The sequence below is a fragment of the Phoxinus phoxinus genome, assembly GCF_949152265.1.
Source record: "Phoxinus phoxinus genome assembly, chromosome: 4".
Lineage (NCBI taxonomy): Eukaryota > Metazoa > Chordata > Actinopteri > Cypriniformes > Leuciscidae > Phoxinus > Phoxinus phoxinus.
This window is the reverse complement of record NC_136879.1, coordinates 35,513,688-35,529,205: the sequence shown is the minus strand read 5'-3', so window position 1 is coordinate 35,529,205 and position 15,518 is coordinate 35,513,688. Positions and strand designations below refer to the sequence as shown.

Genomic DNA, 15,518 nt, shown 5'->3' with positions numbered 1-15,518 from the left:
CATTCAGAAAACACAAACACATCATATAATTAACTCAAGCATCACAATGTGAACTCAAATAGCACACATTTATCCTTGAATGAACATTACGTAGCAAAATTGATGACACACCAATCACAATCTCGAGATTATATAAATAGGAGCACAGGTGATTGTGCTTTAGAAAATGCATCTGAACAATGGACGGAGAAGAATCATCTACAGGGTTTTTATGCTACTTTTTATGCTACTCACACATACAGTATAATTACAGGTATAACTGTATTTTAATTTCACTATTCATTGTACAGTAAAGTATAGCACGTTGTACACCCTCAAACTCATAGTCACATTCATTTGTGGCAAATCTTTTTTCTTTTTTTGTGACCCTGGATCACAAAACCAGTCACATGTCGCACGGGTATATTTGTGGCAATAGCCAACAACACATTGTATGGGTCAAAATTATAGATTTCTCTTTTATGCCAAAAATCATTAGGATATTAAGTAAAAATCATGTTCCATGAAGATATTTTGTACATTTCCTACCGTAAATATATAAAACATTAATTTTTGTGAGTGAATGCAGCACAATCGTGAACATAAATGGACAACTTTAAAGGAGATTTTCTCAATGTTTCGATATTTTTGCACCCTCAGATTCCAGATTTTCAAATAGTTGCATCTCGGCCAAATATTGTCCTATCCTAACAAACCATACATCAATGGAAAGCCTATTTATTTAGCTTGCATGTGATGCATAAATCTCAATTTGAAAAAATTTACCCATGTGACTGGTTTTGTGGTCCAGGGTCACATTTACTGTATTTCTGCAGAACTGAGAATTGACTGCCTAAAGAAAGTCTTTTGTCAGAAAACCTCAAAACTGCTGAAGTACTCTATACTGTAAAGACATTTGTCTGAACGTGTGCAGAGGATGCAGATTTATTTTTTATTTTTGACTGTACTGTAATTGACAGTAGCTATATGTGGTAATGTGTACCATATATGTGTATGGTACATATATGTGCATGGTACATATATGTGCATATATGTGTAATATGCTGTTGCATATTAAGTTTACAAATAATTCTTTGATGTTTGGCTTTTCTAGTGCCTTTCATCATCACTTTACTGTAGTGTAATTTTTCCTAAAGCTCATTGTTGTGTTTTACTGAACCTGCTCTCTTCATTTACGTTGTATACTGTAATGGACGATGATCTGGAAAAGTATTCCCAATTTTTGTTTTTGTAAAACTGTTTTGAATTGACTAGTTTTCAGAAAAGTAGTCTGTATATATGTTAGGTTTGTGTGTCATCTGAGGTCAAAGTTTAACAAAAGAGAATGTTTTTGACTAAAATATTTGAATGTTTGACAGTGCATTATTTTAGGAGGAAATTCTTAGATGTCAGAAAATGTAATTCCGCCTCAAGCTCAGGTCTCGTACCTTTCTGCACGTATCACACCACTGAAGTACGGATGGTCCCATGGCATTACTTCCTGCAAAGGAAGATTTCATTCTGTTTTAATTCTTCCATAGAACAATGAACTGCTTCTCACTTAAACAAACTTGCAGCTATTATTAAGTTTGTACAATTTTACAGATGATAAGAAAATCTAAATATCAGAGATAATTGAGCAGTGCTTACAGAATTTTTGGGGTTGAGTTTTGTCTTCATATCCCTCATCATTTTAAAATCCCTTTCAGTCCTAAAGTTTACAGAAATATCCATTTGTTTATATTATATAACATACATAAACATTATACAAATATATACTATAAATGCATATACAAATAAAAATATGTATCAATACACATGCATGCATGCAACCAATACACCGTAGTGTATTGTCATTATATCATTATATGTAGTTCATATAACGTTGTTGACAGTGACACCTAGTGGCACCTGCTTGCAAAGACAACAACAATACTGTAATAGATAAATTAGGTTTAATCTTTCTTAAAAAAAATAATCAGACAGTAACTTTTCCACATAATATATACATTATTATGCATCTGTGGCTTAATGCAACTGACACATTTTGAAGAGAGCAAACTCAACCTGTCTGAGAGCTTGTCTGTGATCTGCTGTAAGAAGCTCATAACTGCCTCTGTAGAGAAACAGAGTGTCATAAACTTGTATTCCAATAATATAAATAATATTAAAACATAATATAACTATTATATTATTTATTAAAAAATAAACACAAAGTTTGAGAAGCAGTGAGTTTAGAAATAATCATTATTCTTGCCGTTCTGTTTGGTTCCGCTAGTGGTATAGAAATTACACACTTCAAATTTGAAGGGAATATTCTGTATATATATATATATACATTTTCCAAAGAAATGTCTTCTACCTGGGCTTTTGGCCATGGTTCCCTTTAATGCTCTGTGCGCATACGATTCATAACCAACCAAGCAAGCCAGTTTATCTCTACAGGCCAGCAGTTCGTCAAGTATGTGCATCACATTTGCGTTCGGGTAGAGGAAAACTTTGTACGCCACTTCCCTGACCTGAAAAATATGTGCACAGACACAAAAACACTAGTTACACCACAACAAAGCCACCTGAGGGTCTAAGGAAAAACAACAATATTATAAGAGTTTCTAACTATTTCAATCAATATGTATACAACATCAAACCAGTTTGTACTAGAGGAAAGTGGTGTACCAGATCATCAGGTGCGTCCGCATGCAGGCCGCTGATCTGGACGTGCTCCCCCTCTTTACTGAAGTGCTGGTGAATGTGTTCAGGAAGAGCTCTCTTCTCTATTCTGTTGGGCATGTGGCAGCTCATGAGAAACTGATTGCTCAGATCCAGCAGCTTCACATTCAGGTTTACAGCCTCTTTCCTCTGTGAAATAGGGAAAGGTCATCTGAGAGATGCATAGCAGTGTCTTACACACACACACACGTGTTTTACTGTCCAGTATAGTTGTCACTGTACCAATACCAGTAAAATTTGCAGTTCTCTGTACCAATTTTCGATACCAGAGCAAAAACTGTTGAATTAAGCACTTTAAAAAATATTGTTTCTTTCCTCCATTGGTTATCACTGTCAATCATCGCAGTTTCCGATTCAATCACGCAATTAAATATGGTTGTCAATCCAGAATGTGTAATAAACAGAAAGCAAGAGAGCCTCCCTTTATAATCAATAAGTCTGTCAATCTCTAAAGCGCAAGCTCACTGAATTCTGCACTCTCACTGTCTCGGTCTTAAATGTACAATGAATCTCTTTTTGACATTGTGTTTACACTTTGTTGGTTATAGTGAAAGGATGTGTGAGTGTGTGACTTGCATTGATTGAACAAAACAAAATCTTCCATGGTGTTAAGCGGATTCCTGCTGACAAGTGGCTCTGATTGGCCATTTCGTTCACCCACTCAACAGATATGATTGTGATTGGCTACAATGCTCAACGCTTATAAACACGAACTGTAAAATCTTTGACAAACAACGAGAGCGTTTGACAGCAGTGTCTATCAGCCGGTACCGAATAAACCCTGTACCGATACGTTTGACAACCCTACTGTCCAGTAAAGTGAGATTTGAGCTGCACAATCCTGGATAAACTGAGAATCATGATTTTATTGCCTGTTTAAACTGAACAAAATAACAAATTTAATTCATTTGAATTCATTATTATTATTTTTAAAAATCGGTTATGAATGAATGATTCAATTACTCACTTAAAAAGACTTTACTGGATGAATCAGTGTTTTTGAACAAATCTCTTGAATTAATGATTCAATGACAAATTAATTTTTAACAGTCACTTGTTGCCACCTACTGGTGTAACAATGTAATTGATATAATCTTAATTTTGACAGGATACTATCCAAAGCTGCTTTACTCAGTTTTGACATCAGTGTTTATATCCGAACTATAACTTTTATCCCAGTAATTCGGTGATCCTCTGAATTATTGTAGTTTCATATCTATACATGACAACTGCTCTCTCTGGGACAGCGGCAGTGCAAAAGCAGATTTGAATGTTCGCTGAGATCTAGTCGATGAAGCCAAAGGTTTAATAGGCATGGCCGAAACATTGTCCTTTAGGAATAAGATCACAGGGTGTTTGAATCGAGATCGCAATCTTTTTAATGATTAATTGTGCAGCTCTAACTAAGATGAGTCAAAAAAGTATAAAACCAAAAAAAATAAATCAAACCTTTTTTTTATCCAGATGGATTCCACTTATTTCGAAGTCAAACATGAACAGTTCCGCCACTCTTCTGCATCAATAAAACAATATAGTAAACAAAGAACAAAGAAAACATAGTAACGCCACACACATTAATGAAGTAAACGAGATCAATTTGATTGAAATTTCATGTTGACTTTGAGCACATGCTTGGACATTTATCATACAATATAACATAATCTGATGTATACCTTGTTTCTGGGTCCAGTTTGGCAAAGATCTCTTTGTTATCCAACAGGTCCTTTAAGCTCTTAGACAATTCAACATTGGTATTGAGTCTGTAGGACAAAATAAAAAACATAAATATCGCTGTTAAGTTTTTTTTTTTAAATATATTTATATACAAAAGTGGATATAAACCCAGGCCCACCTCTCCACCATAGTGCCAATGTTTATACAAGTCCTCTCTGCAGCCTCACGGTAAGACGGGTCGGGATGTGCCACTTTAATAAAGTCTGCCTACAAAAAAAAAAGAATAAAAATATATATGAGATGTATTTTTATTATATAAATATTTTTTATTCCAATATATTTAAAATGTAATTTATTCCTGTGATGTCAAAGCTGAATTTTCAGCATCATTACTCCAGTCTTCAGTGTCACATGATCCTTCAGAAATCATTCTAATATGATGATTTGCTGCTCAAGACACATTTATTATTATTATTATAAATTTTGAAAACAGTATATAACATAACATAAGATTTTATTGTGAAAACAGTGATACACCACTACCATTCAAAGATAAAAAAATAAATAAAAAGACATTCTGATACTTTCATTCTGCACGGATTCAATACATTTATCAAAAGTGACAATACATACATTTATAATGTTACAAAACGATTTCTATTTCACATGAATGCTGTTCTTTTGGAATTTCTATTCATCAAACAAATGCTGGAGAAAAAAGTACCACAGTTTCCACAAAAATATCTCCATTTTAATTGGAATTTAACTGGAAATTTCAACTGAGGAGAGTAAGTTAGTATGTTAAAGTTCTCATTTGTCATCTTCTATTATTAGCGTTTAAACTTGTTTACCATGTCTGCCACTCTGCATAGGCTGTCTGACAGTTTGTCAAATATCTCCACAGTCTGGACTCCAGGGGGGCAGAGGCAGGCTTTCTCCACCAGCTGCTCAGTCTCCTGCAGGGCTCTGTCCTGGACCACCTCAAAACCCTCAACAGAAGCGAGTTCTGGGACACCAAACAACCCCTGTCACACACACATACACAGTTAGTGCTTTACAATATTGAAGGTCAATCAAACAGCAATTAAAATCGATACAGAGCGTACCACATTTTGTTGGTAGAGCTCTAGTCTCCTGTGGACTTTAGCATTGAAAGCGGCTCCTACAGGGGACCAGGTGGTGACTGTCCTACAGACACGCGCTGCTGTCCCGCGCCTGAGCAAACACAGCAGCGGTCTGTACGCCGACATGATGACAGTCAACATGCGACTCTACAACCACACTCAGTTCACTCTTCACAGCCAGAACAACAGACAACTAAACTAACTAGATTAAACAACCGCCACAAACAGAAAAGCACTGCAGTTGGTTTTGAAATACTCCTTCCAATGACAGTGAGCAGCACTTTGATTTTACAGAAGCACTTTCGACACTTAAATAAATTCGTGATCATTTCTAAAATCATATTTGACTATTTAAGAACGTTAAAATCAGCTTAATTTTTTTAAATGAATAGAGCTGTGGTCTGATTATTTACAAAATATATCTAAAGATGTCACAGTGAGTTTAAACAGCAAGTGAAAATTAAGCGAATCATCTCTGGTAACGTTAATTCAAAATAAAAGTTCAAACATTATCTGAACGTAATAAGCTCCTGAATATATCGCTCAGCTACAGTTTATAATAATAACATCTGTAAATAATAATAATAAAATAAACATAATTTTTATTTATTTATTAAAATCAAACATTAACTGACTGATTTAGCAACCGTTCTCTGTATATAATAACTATATCTATCTATGCTTCTACATGTTATAAGATGGGCGTGGTTATTGGATTCATGACGCAGTACGTTCTGTGCGTGATGTGTGACGCGCACTCACTGCCGCACTGTACAGTCACATGACTGGCATTATGGAGCTCGTTCGCTGTCAAACTTTAATCCGTTTTTACTTTTAGACTAGAAAAGCGATGGACAGAGCGGGATTTTTGACGTTTTCTGATCTCCAGTGATATGTCAGGTCAGTTTTATATTCCTTTACAGACACACAAGCCCCGCGTTTAAACATGAATGTGTGTTAAGACAGATTAAACGATGTCAGTTACATTTTAAACCACTGGCTAGTTCCTATTTTTGTTTTATCGTCTTAAAGATTATGCCATTTTGACAAGTCGGAACTTCCAGGTATTATAGTTAAGCAATGAGCGTTTATGCCAGCTCATAAACAAATGTTTGCACAGCTGCTTAACACTCACAATAGTGAAAACTATTCTGTTAACTATATTATGATTGACACGCATATATAGACAAATAATTATATATATAGAAAGATTAGCTATCTTTGGTCTAGCCGGGAACTGAAAACATGTATTTAATGCATACTTATTTTGCAGAGTCATGCTCAGAGTCATACTCTGTTTACTTATCTTAATGGTTACTCAAATGTTTAAACATTGAAAAGTAAGATTATGGGGGCTTTATAAAATATATATATTTTACTTTTTGTATTTGTAAATGCATCTGTATACTGTATGTGCCCCTCATCACCATGTATTGAGCTGGAAATCACTCCACCCAAGTGTAACTTGATGCATCTCTTTCTGTATTTCCACCTTGTTACACAGTTGCGTCTATGTATCTGTTATTTTGTAGCTAAACCCCTGCGTCATGTCTGTGGATGGCCCCCGGACCTCTGTTTTCACCTTTCAGTCCGCTGTTCACAGCCATCATGTTCTTCGCTCGCTGGAGGAACTGAGACAGAAGGAGCTCTTGTGTGATGTGACTGTTGAAGTGGAGCGCAGGAGCTTTCGAGCACACTCTTCTGTGCTGGCTTCCTGCAGCCACTATTTTTACACCAGACTAACAAACCACAGCCGACCAAACCTCTCTGTCAGCTTACCGGATGAGGTAATGCTTGATATGGTGGATGGATGGGTTGAATCTGGAGGTTTTCAGAAACCTATGGTTAAGCTGTCTTCTCTTTGTGATTTGTTGTTGTTTTTTAACAGATACATTCATAAAATAAAAATAAATAATCTGAGCAAACTCTAAAAATCAAACAATTCAAACCAAGATGAAAATTATGTCATCATTTACTCATTTACATATGTATAAATATCGAACCCATTAGGTCAGTGACATGACGCATATTTTTATTTGTGAGCACAGCCATATTTATCCTGAAGTAAATAAAAAATGCAATTCATACATACCTACTTGAATACACCTCTTCTATGAAATGTATAATTTTATAATAACAATGAATGTTTATATTTTTGGGGGGCGAAAGAGAGGACTTCTAGTTCTGTTGACCATCATAACTGTGTGTCAAGATCAATAAGTTTCTTAAAATATCAGATAATTTGACCTTTTTATGATAATCCAGGTTGTAAAATGTCACGTGACTCCCCAAAATATAATGATATTTATGAATTAATAATTCATTATATATTTTGAATAGTACATTTTTTTTTCATTGTAAAAAAATAAAACAGGGTGTAAGAACTTTTTACTTGATGCTTACACCACAATTTTAAACATTTCTTGAACATGGTTTAAAAGATTTACATTTATTTCTGACAATTTTTGATACTTCTTTTCACAATCCCAATGATCATGATTCACTTTCATTATATGGAAAGGTCAAACTAACTTTTCCTCGAGTGTACAACGGAAGTCATACGAGTTTGGCATGACATTAGGTTGAGTAAATGATGACAGAGCGTTCATTATTGCGTGGACTATTCCTTGGAAAATTGTATTTAGTGCATTGCTGTCAAATTAGGCCTTATATATTAAGATTAAATTGAGAAAACAATGTTACAGCAATAACCTAGTAATGCGAATTGTAAATAATTTATTCATGCAGTAATCATGACTAGACCATTAATCTCCCCAAGGTCACTGTGGAGGGATTTGAGCCTCTTCTGCAGTTTGCCTACACTGCAAAACTTCACTTCACGAAAGAAAACATCCTGGAGATCCACAGATGCGCAGAATTTCTTGGATTTCAAAACCTCGATAAAGCCTGCTTTGAATTCCTCATCCCAAAGTTTTCTGATGGTGGTGGAACCTCAAAAAAAGTGAAGGGGAAAAGCAAGAGCCAAGAATCCAGTAAGAAATCCCAAGCCATCTGCGGTCCTAGTGACCAAAACCCTCAAACTGGAGAAGATCTTGAACCTCAGGATGCAGGAACAGTCATGCAGGCTGCATCTGCAACATCCTCTGCAGAAAGTCCTAAAGATTGTCCACCGATCTCCAATGGGAAAGAAATGCAGTTAGATTTATCCCCGCTGTACTCAAGAAGCTCTTCATACCACATGGGCGATGGCCAAGAGCAGTTTTGCCTGCAGAACTGTGGCCCACAGTTGCCTTCCTCTTCTGTGGTGGCCGGTGAAGTTTGTCCTTTCCTGTCCACTTCGAGCACCAGCGACGATGAGAAACTGCATTCGGCTGGAGCTGGCTGTGGTGGGGACATTTTAGCAATGGAAGAACAATTCCAGAAGGAACTAGCAATGGAAGTACGTTGTGAACCACCTACTGATAAAGACCTGAACATAGCCAGTATCACCGATGGCCACTTTGACCAACTTGAAGGGTCTCTAATGCCGCCCACCAACTGCAGCCAACTATGTCCTCTGAATACTGTGGAGTCAAGCGGGGTTTTGGACGGGATTTCCAGCGCTCCAGACATCAGTAGCATTGGCGCCGATGACAACCAAGTCTTTGATTCCAACAAACAAACGTTCTCTGAACTGTCCCCCAAAGATGGCTTCACCGAACGAAGCACAGTAGAAAGGGAAGTGGCTGAGCATCTGGCAAAGGGCTTTTGGCCGGATTTGAGCTCCACGTTAAATGAGCCGCTACCTTTGGATTCTATCGACCAGTCGTCTGCTGGAAACGGCTCGGATTTCCACTGGTTGAAGCATCTGGATCTGGGAGCTGCGCCCGATGATTGTCCCTTCCTGAGGGACCTGAGCTCCACTGACAGACAGACCTCCGGGGGACACACTCAGTCCAATGAAGACACCGGAGACAGTTCCTGCATGTCCCCGATTAACTCCATGGAAAACTCTGAGTGTGAATCGGATGGAGACTGTGCGCAATGTGATGGGAGTGAACCAGTGAAGGAGGTGAGCATGCTAGCACTCACGGTTGTAAAACTTCATGAAGTTAGAGGTGGAGTTTGGTGCCAAATTGCAAACTTTACCAATGTTTTGTACTCTGTTGAGATTCCCTGACATGCTTCAAATAAAAGTTTCAGGCTCTACTAAAAAAAAAAAGTAAGCAACCTCTAGGCTGAACCCCCTCCATAATGCAGTGTTGACGTCAAGGTTGTCTTCCCAGGTGGATTTGCCATTCCCTGTGGAGCAAATTTCCAGCATGACCAGGAGGGCATTCCTGCAGATGTTGAAACGCGAGAAACTGACCCCGGAACAGCTGGAGTTTGTTCAGGATGTGAGACGGCGCAGTAAGAACCGCGTGGCTGCACAGCGCTGCCGCAAGAGGAAGCTAGACTGCATCTACTGGCTGGAGGGAGACATCAAGAAACTGGTATATCTGTTTTTATATCGACGTTTTGTGAATGTCTCCGAATGTTATTTGAGCGACATGGATCTGATAAACTTGGGTATGACATGTATGTAGACTCTATGATGATGACACCAATTGAATCGTAGGCTATGACGCAAGTTAGAAGAATAAAACTTCATCAGCAGCATGCACTAGTGGTAAATAAATAAGCAAGATGAATCGCACTTTGGCAATTGTTTTTTATGTGCGCTGAAAAAAAGAGGAGGAGAATATGGATGCGGTCATGGCTAGGGAAAAGAGGCCAACTTGGCATGCCGATTTTGTAGATGGAGCTCGAGGTAATAGTTTTAAGTTTAAGCGCCATGTCGTGTTGATCAATACGCCGTTTCGCGTTGCATTTTTATTGGCTAGTCAGTAGACGTAGGTCGTAGCAGCAAACGCACTGTGATTCGTGACACTGTCAGGAAATGATCGCAGGCTGTCTTTGGACTGTGACAACGGTCATCTTTGAACCTCTCTCACTGTACGACGTAGGACCACCGTTTAGGAGCCACGACCACAGACATTTCCATTATTGGTCATCTTTCGCACAAAATCACACAATGTGGGCATACAGGACATAAAGACGCGTTCTCGTCTGAGAGCACACACAACAAGATCCTCGAGCAATGTCACAAGTGCCATCCTCAAAACAAGTTTAAACACAATAAACACCTTATATACATTACAGACATTATATATACGTAGTATTAAATATATATTGAGTTTATTGCAATCAAACAATATGCAGCAGGATCATTGTAGACTAGGAATGATAAATGAGTTATTTACAGAGATAAATGAGAGTGAGTTAATCGAAAGATTCAGTCTTGAACTCTCAAATGAATGGCTTTGAATCTGTTAGGGTTCAAGATTGACTCGTCTCCCATACGCAACTCTGCATAACTACCATAGTATAATGCTTCATTGGAGGAATGAACTAGCTTGTCACGACTGTTTTCTGAAAAAAGTAGTAACCGTCTCACATCCGCCATTTGAACCGCATTGGGGCAACAATAAAGAGCTGTTAATGACGTCACACAGGCGGTGGAGTAATAACTTCAGCTAACTAATTTGTTCGATGATTCAAATTAATTCAAATTAATGGCAAACATGGCATATAATGATTATTTTGTTATCTTTGTTTCTCTGTTGTTTTGCTTTATTTACAGATTAGATAGATATCAGATTTTCACCACACTCTCATTGGGACCAAAAATATTCTCAATATGTGACCTTGGACTAGAGCCCTGCGCGGGACTGTTTTCTTCATCCCGCTCCCGCCCGCGCCCGCCGAATTTCTGACCATTACCGCCCGCTCCCGCAACATATGTGTTACACTCCCGCCCGCTCCCGCAATATGCATGTCCACTCCCGCCCGCACCCGCAAAACTCTGAGAATCTATTCCCGCACAATAATAGAGATGCACTGATTTTGTGTCTTCTCCCGTCCCGCAGGAAAAAACACGCATTTGTATTGCTTTTATTAAAGAGATTCATGCGGTTGTTTGTTTCGTTTCCCTGGCCTGCACGCATTCTGACGCACTGGTCAGGAAGACGAATAGTCGGGGACATCTAAAACGCTTAGGCTACCGCGCGTTTCTTTAGACATTTGTCACAATTAACAAAGTCCAGTTCCTTTCCATCTTTATCAAAAACAATTGAGAAACTTCTCCAAATGTCAGACTTGCCTTGCGCTTAGGTTTTGTGCTGTAAATACCTAGTTTGAGGTTCTTTTCTACATCATTTATTGACATCTCCATCATGTCGCTAGGCAACCTCCCTATCCCGCGGTGTTTTTTTTAGCCGCCCGTTCCCGCCCGCAGCAAAGTTCAAACCGCCCGCTCCCGCGAGATTTGCGTTGGGTCCCGCGGGACCCGGCGGGACTCAATCCCAATGCAGCCCTCTACCTTGGACCACAAAACCAGTCACATGGGTCATTTTTTTTAAATTGAGATTTCTATTGATGTATGGTTTTATATGACAATTTTTGGCCGAGATGCAACTATTTGAAAATCTGGAATCTGAGGGTGCAAAAAAATCGAAACATTGAGAAAATCTTCTTTAAAGTTGTCCATTTATGTTCACGATTGTGCTGCATTCACTCACAAAAATAAATGTTTTATATATTTACGGTAGGAAATGTACAAAATATCTTCATGGAACATGATCTTTACTTAATAATATCCTAATGATTTTTGGCATAAAAGAAAAATCTATAGTTTTGACCCATACAATGTATTGTTGGCTATTGCCACAGATATACCCGTGCGACATGTGACTGGTTTTGTGATCCAGGATCACAAATGACTATAAAAGCGGTGATGCCTGGAATCACCTTTGATAATAAAAATAAGGTTACAGTTTTGTATAATAGATGATACTTTCATTGTAAAAATAAAAAATAAGACCATGAAATAAAGTAATAAAAATGTTAAATGTTAAGAAAATAAACATTTGTATACTAAATATGCACAAATATGCATAGAATATACTTTGGAAACAGTTTTACAATAAGAATATAATTTATTATTATCAGAGTTTAGTATATAGGCATATACAGTCCAGTCAGGTTTTTGTCTTTAAAAGTATGACAAGAATTGTTACTGGGATCAATTAGAAACAATGGAAAATCCCTCCTTCCATTTCCACATTGTGTATGGGCATAAAGTGTACAATTATATTGCTTCTATTGTCTCTTTTGTTCAAATGGAGATTGAGTAAATCAATCAACACAGTTTTTGTGAATGTAATGTTTTCCACACATTAAGAAAATCATTAGCATGGGTTATGTTTTTCCACCATTAGGAATGCAAAGTATCCTAAAATGGGTCTTCTTTTGTTTCCACGTTTACCAGAGGAGCGAGAAGGAGAAATTACTGCACGATCGCAACCAGCTGAAGCTCAGCTTGGAGGATGTGCGTCAGAACCTCTCGGGCCTGTGCCAGAACCTCTGTACGGACACCTCGCCGCAGTCCGAGCAGCTGCAAGCGCTGGCCAGGTACGTCTCCTCCGACTGTCCCGCCTCCATCCTCCTGACCCCCATGGCTTCTCCTAGCCTGGCTGGCCCAGACCGGGACGTCCCTGCGAACACCTTTCTTCCAGACCCTAGTCCTGAAGGAGACACGGTAGCACTCAGGTCGCCCGCTGCCTTCCTGCAAGACACCGCTCAGAGCGCTGTTACAGATCCAGCTCCGTGATCTACAACAGAGTGAAGCCGCTTGGGAATGGTCTGATATTTCCGTTTTACTCAGGAGCTTCCCTTTCTGCTGCCGTCCGTTACACTTTTGAGCATGACTTTCTTATTAGAAGCACTTTCGTAATGTTTCTAAGTATGGATGTGACTAAAATTTGCACTATTACCAGGATTTCATATGGAAATGCTACTATGCCTTTCATTCCTTGCATAGGGGTCATTCCTGTTACGCCACACATTTTGAACTTGTGAACATTTTGAACTTTTAAACTTTAAAAATGAATACACCCTTGTGTTGTAATTTTAAGTATTTCAGAAATAGGCTCTGCTGAAGCTTATATGCATAAACTTTTTATTTTTTACACAATGGCAAAAGATGAATTACAGAATGGAACATAACAGGGTTGAAATACATGGTTTGTTTTATTATGGATGGATAGTTAACTCAAATTAATAAAAAAAAATAAAACCATCTTTTGATATTTTGATCAGTCAAACCATTTTCTTTTTGTCCAACGGGATGGAAAAGTAAGACAAACAGCTAAAGCACAATCCATCAATTAATTTATCCAATGAACTTTCTCATGTTTATGCTGTTGTTTTCCCACACAAAATGATGTCACTTCCTGGACAATAGTGTCATTAAGGGCAGGCTTTTATTTTTTAAGTTAAAGGGATTTTTCAAAAGACTAACAGGGTGGAAAGTGATATTAAGGACACGGGAAATATCTAAGATTAACAGTTAAAACAACATCCCCAAATTTTGCATTTTGATTTAAAGAAAGAAAAACATCTAGAAAATGTCTTAATCAATGACTTTTTATGTTTTTTAGGGCATTCATTGCAATATCGTGATTAAAGAAAACAAACTAATATGACTTAAATCTTATATTTTATCCAAATATAGACTTCTGTACAGTAGTTGTACATGTATATATAATGGAGACATGCAAATGTACTACATAACAGGAATGACTCATGGATTCATTTCACTTACACTGCCACTATGGACAATCATAGTAATTCTCTTTATTATGTTAATGGTTTATGATTTTGTTTTGCGATGTAGAGCATACAAGTACATTCCTGTCTAGCCTAATACGTCTTTTTTATTATCAGCATGAGAATTCTATATTAAATATGCATCTGTGTTTTTTAAGCATCCGTATATGCATATGTCATAGATATAATAACATCTTGAATAACTGCCATGTACGTTTTCATGCATATCATGTAGGATTTGTGGAAAAATACATAGAATCCATAGTCTCTCTAAGGTAAGGCAAAAAAAATAAGTTTAGATACTGTTCACTTTTTGCTTGCTAAAGTGGATTGAGTTTGGAAAAGGCCAACATAAAATCATAATTAATCCTATTTACTTTAATAGATGTTTATGGTCTTATTGTGCATGATTATTCTTCATTCCACATCACTTCAATGAAAAGTTTGTATTGTAATATTTCATAAACATGTAACACCCATTTCAGCTGATTGGCTGTCGGATCACAAATAGAGATTCAGGCATTATTTTAACTCTCGGTGTGGTACAGAACACTCACTTACTGAGGATAAAATTCATTTCTGACCTAGTTATTATTTTTTTGGTCAAATACCCTGTTTAATTGTACTTCACATTATGGAAGTAAAATGAATGTGAATGCCGTTTCATGTTGACTTTAATGCTTGGATTAGTCTAAAAATATAACTTGTTCATTTTGCCATTGTATCATCAATGAAATGTTCTATTTTTTGTTTTAACCTTGTTACCAAAATACTGTCATGTAAGCCTAGAATGCACTGTATAATTCACTATTTGATTCATATTTAACAAATAGCAGCAAATAAAATGTCAATACTAATTTTTTTCACCAAATGTGTAAATGCAGTGGTGCTTGCTAAAAGTAATGTGCTAACAGACACTGAACAAATAAATCAACCTTTTCAAAATGTAATGCATGAAATAGCTGTACATGTAAGCACAGTTAGTGTAGTCTAAAGCAAAGAATAGCTTGGTTTTTAGAAAGGGTCCCCATATTGAAGAGGTGAATGTTGATGCATATAATAATTGAGTGAGATCACGGTAAGGTTTCGTAAACACACTGATTTCACCATCCTCTAGCTGTTACTGTTCTCCCCGGAGCCCTGTTTTAAACCATCAGTTCCCGAATTAGAGAGATTGTGCAATAGTGAACCAGTTTCGACATAATAAAGGCTTATGTTTTAAAAGAGTCACCAAATTCACAATAATGGGAACATTTCTCAAGATGTGATGAGTCCAGTGGTTGTCAGCAGTTAAGGAACTTCACCACAAGAGGTCAGAATAATCATGTATTCACACACGCGCACACAAGTAGACCCTACGTG

The 15,518-nt window shown here is 37.4% G+C and overlaps 2 protein-coding genes across 3 annotated transcripts in view; one reads left to right on the top strand and one right to left on the bottom strand.

The window, feature by feature from the left end:
• Positions 1-5,978, bottom strand: part of mipepa (mitochondrial intermediate peptidase a) — a 30,840-nt gene extending 24,862 nt beyond the window's left edge. The window contains exons 1-10 of the mRNA XM_079609389.1: positions 5,490-5,978; positions 5,235-5,408; positions 4,562-4,650; positions 4,383-4,469; positions 4,159-4,222; positions 2,656-2,838; positions 2,342-2,498; positions 2,047-2,095; positions 1,630-1,690; positions 1,428-1,480 (exon numbers count right to left, since the gene is read on the bottom strand). Of these exons, the coding sequence (XP_079465515.1) occupies positions 1,428-1,480; positions 1,630-1,690; positions 2,047-2,095; positions 2,342-2,498; positions 2,656-2,838; positions 4,159-4,222; positions 4,383-4,469; positions 4,562-4,650; positions 5,235-5,408; positions 5,490-5,648 (1,076 nt within the window). The 5' untranslated portion in view covers positions 5,649-5,978. The remainder of the gene's footprint in view (positions 1-1,427; positions 1,481-1,629; positions 1,691-2,046; positions 2,096-2,341; positions 2,499-2,655; positions 2,839-4,158; positions 4,223-4,382; positions 4,470-4,561; positions 4,651-5,234; positions 5,409-5,489) is intronic.
• Positions 5,979-6,199: 221 nt separating this feature from the next.
• On the top strand, positions 6,200-13,604 carry bach1a (BTB and CNC homology 1, basic leucine zipper transcription factor 1 a). 2 transcript variants are annotated; one of them, XM_079610449.1, is made up of 5 exons: positions 6,200-6,407; positions 7,040-7,294; positions 8,287-9,519; positions 9,734-9,940; positions 12,817-13,604. In XM_079610449.1, the coding sequence occupies exons 2-5, from the start codon at positions 7,055-7,057 to the stop codon at positions 13,156-13,158; spliced, it is 2,022 nt and encodes a 673-aa protein (XP_079466575.1). In that variant the 5' UTR covers positions 6,200-6,407; positions 7,040-7,054; the 3' UTR covers positions 13,159-13,604. The 2 variants fall into 2 exon arrangements, with proteins under 2 accessions (XP_079466575.1, XP_079466576.1); XM_079610450.1 differs by having other exon boundaries at positions 6,268-6,407; positions 7,012-7,294.
• The last annotated feature ends 1,914 nt before the right edge of the window (positions 13,605-15,518 follow it).

Bases quoted from the DNA above. Each gene is read 5' to 3' on its own strand.
- bach1a (XM_079610449.1), top strand. From the start codon at position 7,055: ATGTCTGTGGATGGCCCCCGGACCTCTGTTTTCACCTTTCAGTCCGCT. The intron at 9,520-9,733 runs GTGAGCATGCTA...TTGTCTTCCCAG, and splicing joins GGAGTGAACCAGTGAAGGAG to GTGGATTTGCCATTCCCTGT. The intron at 9,941-12,816 runs GTATATCTGTTT...CACGTTTACCAG, and splicing joins AGGGAGACATCAAGAAACTG to AGGAGCGAGAAGGAGAAATT.